Here is an 8,869-nt window from a genome sequence, read left to right on the forward strand (position 1 = left end):
TGTTGAGAAACGTGACGTTGGAATGACGTTGATATTTCAACGTTGATTAGATTTGCAAAATCTAAACAAAATCCAACGGTTATCCAACACTGACGCCTGACGTTGATTCAACGCTGACTCTACGTTAAAATGCCAGCTGGGATAATAACTACAGTTGCTCATTGCCCACTGGGGGCGTTTTACCCCACAGACGATGTCTGAGGAGAGAGAGAGAAAAAAAGTGTCATTCTGAAAATATAATTATATTTTTCTTAAATAACACGGACTCCCTATCTACAGGCCTTTGTCAGGTTGCGCCCGGGTTCGAATCCACTGTGAGACACCAATGTGTCCCTGAGCAAGACACTTAACCCCTAGTTGCTCCAGAGGCGTGCGACCTCTGACATATATAGCAATTGTAAGTCGCTTTGGATAAAAGCGTCAGCTAAATGAATAAATGTAAATGTAAATGCGCTAGGAGCAAGGAAAACCAGGAGACTAGAATAATCAACATTCATTTTTAATTTGATCGTTTCCCCAACCCCAAATGTGACCTTTTTTCCCGCACTAACATACAAACAGATATCAATTCAATTTCATTGTTTAGTTGTAGAGCTACCAAGTGTTGACAACGCTACAAAGTCTCATGTCATTTCGATAAAGGAACTTTTTTTATTTCAGCAAATGTCATTAGCTTAGAAGGAAACAAAAAAAGTTATTTTTTATGTGGACACATAGCCTACCTTAATAAGTCTTACATAAAATGTAAAGTTACAAACAAAACGATTACACCATTGCTCTGGCCAACAAGTAGGCCTATTTTAATTATTGTAAATTATATAGATTTATAACAGGTAGCCTAAACTTGTTTAAGAGAGTTATTTTTGAGGCTAGAAAACACCTTTTGTTCTTTTCAATTAGAACTTTGTAACAGCTTAATAGATTTGCCTTTTGTGACTGACCTTTGTGGTTTAATTTTCTAATTTCAGTTCCGTCTATTTCAAGTTTACTGTAATAACCCTGTGAGGTATGTAAAACGTTATCACAACCCTTTCACGACATAAAGATATTTTTACGTAATTTGCTGGGTACACCCTTTATTTGTTGACAGAGTTAGAACGTAAATCTGATGCTGTAGTGCACGCTACAGAGATTCGTCACCAAAATTACACCTGTTAGACTACCACACCTTGCCTTACAGCGTCATCACACCTTATATTTACTGGACCAATTTCTGTCTTGACAGTCTGTAAACTTTGAACGAAAACGCATCACATAGGCTAAAGCATTGCAAGGACTGCCGTAAGGATAATTGTTCATTATTCATGGCTATGACTTTGAAGAGCGGGAGAAGGTATGTCACTGAATGAATTAAATTTTAATTAATTAATAAAGAGCTTATAATGAATATTGTATCAAGAGTTCGATAGGCATAAGTACATTTATATGCTATACAATTTATACAATTTAAGTACATTTATATGCTAGAGAAGTGCAGCCGCGTTAAGAACAACTGTATTGCACAAAGTTCAGAGCAGTCCAAGGAATTTATAAAGTTGCGTAAATGAGTTTAAAATACGGTGTTTGACAAAACAGAGCAAACGGAAAAAAGCGTGATCTATTAGCTCTCTATATAAATCATCGAGGATGAAGTCATTATGTTACAAACCTACGCCCTTGAATTCATACATTTTATTTTGCCCCATTTGACATATTGAGCAATGATGTAATCTAAAGATGTAAATTATTCATGTGAAAATGTTCTAATACTAGTTGTGGGGTCATATCTTCTTGTAAATGTGGAATAAAATGAATAGTTGTTGGGTTTTTTTTGTTTCTGTCTTTAAACCGATACACAACAATCTGTTCATGCCATCATTTAGATGACAGGCATTACAATTTGGAGCCTATATTGTAATAAACATAACTGTTGTAGTTAAGTACAGTTTAGTAATAACTATTGAAATTTACAAGAAAATGTGACCCCATTAGTATTAGCACATTTATTATCGTCATTTTAGATGCCCTCTCAGATGTATTTAATTATAAAAACCTTTATAATCTATAATAACATTAAACTTATTGTATGTTTACTCTAAATCATGTGTTTTCTTGAGTATTGAGACAGGCATTCAACAGAATGACTGGAGATAATTGTGCAATTCTGGCCGAATTAAAGATACATTGTGTAGGAATCTGCACGTTAATAATATAAGCATCATTGATGACCCCTTTGTGTTTAATAAAAAGGGAGAATGAGCACTTTTGGTCTTAATTTAAAAAAAAAAATTAAATAGGAGCAGAGTCAAAAATTTAGGATCACTTACTGACCGATGACAAAAATGAACTTTCCCATTATGAGGCGATATTTGACTCCTTAAAGTGATTTGCAGGGACATCTTTACAATGGAATTTTTTCTAACCTTATTAAAGATCAAATTCATACATTTATATGCAATGCAATTTAAATGCAATGAAAAAATAAATTAAACCGGACATCAGGAAGAATAGGTTACCAACCAAAGGAAATCAATATCAACAAAATTCATCTTTGCACTACAGAGGTGCACAGAAGCACACAAAAGTGGTATTTTGGTATATTCACTCTGTTTAATGTGGCTCTGAGGTGGCATGAATGCATTTAAATTCATAATGAGATTAATGTGTTAAATATAACATTTTGAATATAGAACATAATTAATTATTTAAAGAAATAAAATGATGCTTAAAAATTTAATTAAACCCGCCAGTAGGTGAGGGTAAGTCACTTTTGTCTTTGTCAATCGATTCGATCAAACAGCTGATTCAATCATGAACAAAGCGAGTGACTGTTTTATGGATGGGTGACACTAATTCTTTCAGAATCGCACATTCATTTATGAACAAAACACCGCTGTGTTTGCTTGGATTTACAGCAGCTTAGCTATGACTTTGTTTGGAACTATTTTTGTTGATATAATAGAGCAAGGTCAGACAACAGTGTTCCTAAAATGTAAGCCACTTAATATCAACTTCTTGTTTATTGAACTGTTGTATAAAATCAGTATCGCATTTGCAAACTCTCTTATAAACATTGAAATGCTGTCACTCGTCTCAGTTCATCTGCTACAGCTCTCCACTGCACAATGAATCTTTAATGTACATCGTCTCTAAACATTTTTCATATAATGAGAGGATCAGCACTGAATGATCTTCTCAGCAACTCAGCACTGGAAAAACAAAAACCAGCAAGTGATTTAAACGCCTCTGATTGGCCACGTGCTCAAGAAATCAACAGATATGTCTGTTATTGGCTACACTGCTTAATGCTCAATTTATCCACATAAAATTTTCTTTTATGGCATCTGTTAGAATTAGATGTTTTGTCAAAATCACGGTTCATCCTAGATAATTCTACCTGTTTCACAATCTGTTCTGTAAGAAGTAGGATAGCACCTATAGAGTCTTCAGGTATTATGGCCAATCACAAAAGTCAACATTGCCCAGCCATAGACACAAATTTATCCTGCTACATTTTTATTATTTATTGCGCAACGTTATGAGCGGAACGCAGATCTCTCATCAGAAAGTTTACTCATTTGTAGATATTCCTTAATGAAGGGTAAAATTAATCATTGTACAGCAACTGAAATAATAGCTAAATGTCTTGTTTTCTCTTTCAGCAGGTTTTGTCTTTCTAAGCAGGATGGCACAAGGAAAAAATTTTTCACCCTGTGTAAGTATTGTAAATGTAAAATGTGTGTAATGTATCATATTAATGGAATATGTATATGGAATAGTAGGCCCTATGTGTTCTACGGTTTGTTATGGAATTGTTTTGTTTTGGCAAAATATAAACAAAAATGAATTAAAGATTTTACAGGAATGTGTTTCTCTGTACAGTGTGTTTGTGGTGTGCTATTCATTCTACAACTAGAGTTGGGTAAGTGATTGTTTGGATTTAAATTATGTGTCATTACTTTTTCATCTAATACAAACATGTTTCTGTAAAAGGTAATAATATTTTAAAAGGTATTATAATTTTCTTATAAAAAATACAGTGCTACAACAACTTCAGGATATGCAGCTTCAGAAACCACACCTGTACTTCCCACTTCAACCTCAGCAACATCAGCTCCAACCTCATCTGATTCAACAACAAGCGATCCAACAACTTCAACAGCTGTAACTTCTGAATACACAACTCTTCCTTCAACAACAATGCCTACAACTTCAGAGAGTACAACAGCAGAAACCACAACTACAGCTTCATCAACCACATCTACTACAACAAACGATCCAACAACTTCAACAGCTGTAACTTCTGAATCCACAACTCTTCCTTCAACAACAATGCCTACAACTTCAGAGAGTACAACAGCAGAAACCACAACTACAGCTTCATCAACCACATCTACAACAACAAACGATCCAACAACATCAACAGCTGTAACTTCAGAATCCACAACTCTTCCTTCAACAACAATGCCTACAACTTCAGAGAGTACAACAGCAGAAACCACAACTACAGCTTCATCAACCACATCTACAACAACAAGTGATCCAACAACATCAACAGCTGTAACTTCAGAATCCACAACTCTTCCTTCAACAACAATGCCTACAACTTCAGAGAGTACAACAGCAGAAACCACAACTACAGCTTCATCAACCACATCTACTACAACAAACGATCCAACAACTTCAACAGCTGTAACTTCTGAATCCACAACTCTTCCTTCAACAACAATGCCTACAACTTCAGAGAGTACAACAGCAGAAACCACAACTACAGCTTCATCAACCACATCTACAACAACAAACGATCCAACAACATCAACAGCTGTAACTTCAGAATCCACAACTCTTCCTTCAACAACAATGCCTACAACTTCAGAGAGTACAACAGCAGAAACCACAACTACAGCTTCATCAACCACATCTACTACAACAAACGATCCAACAACATCAACAGCTGTAACTTCAGAATCCACAACTCTTCCTTCAACAACAATGCCTACAACTTCAGAGAGTACAACAGCAGAAACCACAACTACAGCTTCATCAACCACATCTACAACAACAAACGATCCAACAACATCAACAGCTGTAACTTCAGAATCCACAACTCTTCCTTCAACAACAATGCCTACAACTTCAGAGAGTACAACAGCAGAAACCACAACTACAGCTTCATCAACCACATCTACAACAACAAGTGATCCAACAACATCAACAGCTGTAACTTCAGAATCCACAACTCTTCCTTCAACAACAATGCCTACAACTTCAGAGAGTACAACAGCAGAAACCACAACTACAGCTTCATCAACCACATCTACTACAACAAACGATCCAACAACTTCAACAGCTGTAACTTCTGAATCCACAACTCTTCCTTCAACAACAATGCCTACAACTTCAGAGAGTACAACAGCAGAAACCACAACTACAGCTTCATCAACCACAGCTACAACAAGCGATCCAACAACTTCAACAGCTGTAACTTCTGAATCCACAACTCTTCCTTCAACAACAATGCCTGCAACTTCAGAAAGTACAACAGCAGAAACCACAACTACAGCTTCATCAACCACAGCTACAACAAGCGATCCAACAACTTCAACAGCTGTAACTTCTGAATCCACAACTCTTCCTTCAACAACAATGCCTGCAACTTCAGAAAGTACAACAGCAGAAACCACAACTACAGCTTCATCAACCACATCTACTACAACAAACGATCCAACAACATCAACAGCTGTAACTTCAGAATCCACAACTCTTACTTCAACAACAATGCCTACAACTTCAGAGAGTACAACAGCAGAAACCACAACTACAGCCTCATCAACCACATCTACAACAACAAGCGATCCAACAACTTCAACAGCTGTAACTTCTGAATACACAACTCTTCCTTCAACAACAATGCCTACAACTTCAGAGAGTACAACAGCAGAAACCACAACTACAGCTTCATCAACCACAGCTACAACAACAAGCGATCCAACAACTTCAACAGCTGTAACTTCTGAATACACAACTCTTCCTTCAACAACAATGCCTACAACTTCAGAGAGTACAACAGCAGAAACCACAATTACAGCTTCATCAACCACAGCTACAACAACAAGCGATCCAAGAACTTCAACAGCCGTAACTTCTGAATCCACAACTCTTCCTTCAACAACAATGCCTACAACTTCAGAGAGTACAACAGCGGAAACCACAACTACAGCTTCATCAACCACATCTACTACAACAAACGATCCAACAACATCAACAGCTGTAACTTCAGAATCCACAACTCTTCCTTCAACAACAATGCCTACAACAGCGGAAACCACAACTACAGCTTCATCAACCACATCTACTACAACAAACGATCCAACAACATCAACAGCTGTAACTTCAGAATCCACAACTCTTCCTTCAACAACAATGCCTACAACAGTGGAAACCACAACTACAGCTTCATCAACCACATCTACTACAACAAACGATCTAACAACATCAACAGCTGTAACTTCAGAATCCACAGCTCTTACTTCAACAGTGGTGCCTACAACTTCAGAAAGTACAACAGCAGAAACCACAACTACAGCCTCATCAACCACATCTACAACAACAAGCGATCCAACAACTTCAACAGCTGTAACTTCTGGATCCACAACTCTTCCTTCAACAACAATGCCTACAACTTCAGAAAGTACAACAGCAGAAACCACAACTACAGCTTCATCAACCACAGCTACAACAACAAGCGATCCAAGAACTTCAAGAGCTGTAACTTCTGAATCCACAACTCTTCCTTCAACAACAATGCCTACAACTTCAGAAAGTACAACAGCAGAAACCACAACTACAGCCTCATCAACCACAGCTACAACAACAAACGATCCAACAACATCAACAGCTGTAAATTCTGAATCCACAACTCTTACTTCAACAACAATGCCTACAACTTCAGAGAGTACAACAGCAGAAACCACAACCACAGCTTCATCAAACACAGCTACAACAAACGATCCAACAACATCAACAGCTGTAACTTCTGAATCCACAACTCTTACTTCAACAACAATGCCTACAACTTCAGAGAGTACAACAGCAGAAACAACAACTACAGCTTCATCAACCACAGCTACAACAACAAGCGATCCAACAACATCAACAGCTGTAACTTTTGAATCCACAACTCTTACTTCAACAGTTGTGCCTACAACTTCAGAAAGTACAACAGCAGAAACAACAACTACAGCTTCATTAACCACATCTACAACAACAAGCGATCCAACAACATCAACAGCTGTAACTTCTGAATCCACAACTCTTACTTCAACAACAATGCCTACAACTTCAGAAAGTACAACAGCAGAAACCACAACTACAGCTTCATCAACCACAGCTACAACAAGAGATCCAACAACATCAACAGGTGTAACTTCTGAATCCACAGCTCTTACTTCAACAGTGGTGCCTACAACTTCAGAAAGTACAACAGCAGAAACAACAACTACAGCTTCATCAAACACAGCTACAACAAGCGATCCAACAACATCAACAGCTGTAACTTCTGAATCCACAACTCTTACTTCAACAACAATGCCTACAACTTCAGAAAGTACAACAGCAGAAACCACAACTACAGCTTCATCAACCACATCAACAGCTGTAACTTCTGAATCCACAACTCTTACTTCAACAACAATGCCTACAACTTCAGAAAGTACAACAGCAGAAACCACAACTACAGCTTCATCAACCACATCTACAACAAACAAGCCAACAACATCAACAGGTGTAACTTCTGAATCCACAGCTCTTACTTCAACAGTGGTGCCTACAACTTCAGAAAGTACAACAGCAGAAACAACAACTACAGCTTCATCAACCACAGCTACAACAACAAGCGATCCAACAACATCAACAGCTGTAACTTTTGAATCCACAACTCTTACTTCAACAGTTGTGCCTACAACTTCAGAAAGTACAACGGCAGAAACAACAACTACAGCTTCATCAAACACAGCTACAACAAGCGATCCAACAACATCAACAGCTGTAACTTCTGAATCCACAACTCTTACTTCAACAACAATGCCTACAACTTCAGAAAGTACAACAGCAGAAACCACAACTACAGCTTCATCAACCACATCTACAACAAACAAGCCAACAACATCAACAGGTGTAACTTCTGAATCCACAGCTCTTACTTCAACAGTGGTGCCTACAACTTCAGAAAGTACAACAACAGAAACCACAACTACAGCTTCATCAACCACATCTACAACAACAAACGATCCAACAACATCAACAGCTGTAACTTCAGAATCCACAACTCTTACTTCAACAACAATGCCTACAACTTCAGAAAGTACAACAGCAGAAACCACAACTACAGCTTCATCAACCACATCTACAACAAACAAGCCAACAACATCAACAGCTGTAACTTCTGAATCCACAACTCTTACTTCAACAGTTGTGCCTACAACTTCAGAAAGTACAACAGCAGAAACCACAACTACAGCTTCATCAACCACATCTACAACAAATGATTCAACAACATCAACAGCTGTAACCTCAGTATTCACAACTCTTACTTCAACAACTTTGCCTACATCTTCAGAAACAACTGCACCTGTAACATCATCAGTAACTACAACATCCTCAACTACTGAAATTCCCACAACTACATTTGTGAGTACAGAATTCACAACTATTACTTCAACAGTGGTGCCTACAATTTCAGAGAGTACAACAGCAGAAACCATAGCTTCAGCTTCATCAACCACATCTACAACAACAAAGGATACAACAACATCAACAGCTGCAACTCCTGAATCCACAACTCTTACTTCATCATCAATGACTGCATCTTCAGAAACAACTGCACCTGTAA

General features: G+C 37.7%; 1 protein-coding gene across 1 annotated transcript; it reads left to right on the top strand.

Annotated features, from left to right (window-relative positions):
* Positions 1–1,220: 1,220 nt before the first annotated feature.
* On the top strand, positions 1,221–8,869 carry LOC306861454 (uncharacterized protein; the record flags this gene model as incomplete). The annotated part of the gene is made up of 5 exons (XM_079403705.1): positions 1,221–1,333; positions 3,642–3,694; positions 3,862–3,901; positions 4,020–5,331; positions 8,852–8,869. Exons 1-5 carry the CDS (start codon positions 1,305–1,307, stop codon positions 8,867–8,869), a joined length of 1,452 nt encoding a protein of 483 aa, XP_079259831.1. The 5' UTR covers positions 1,221–1,304.

The sequence above is a fragment of the Barbus barbus genome (assembly GCF_936440315.1).
Source record: "Barbus barbus genome assembly, chromosome: 42".
In the NCBI taxonomy this organism is placed as follows: Eukaryota; Metazoa; Chordata; class Actinopteri; order Cypriniformes; family Cyprinidae; genus Barbus; species Barbus barbus.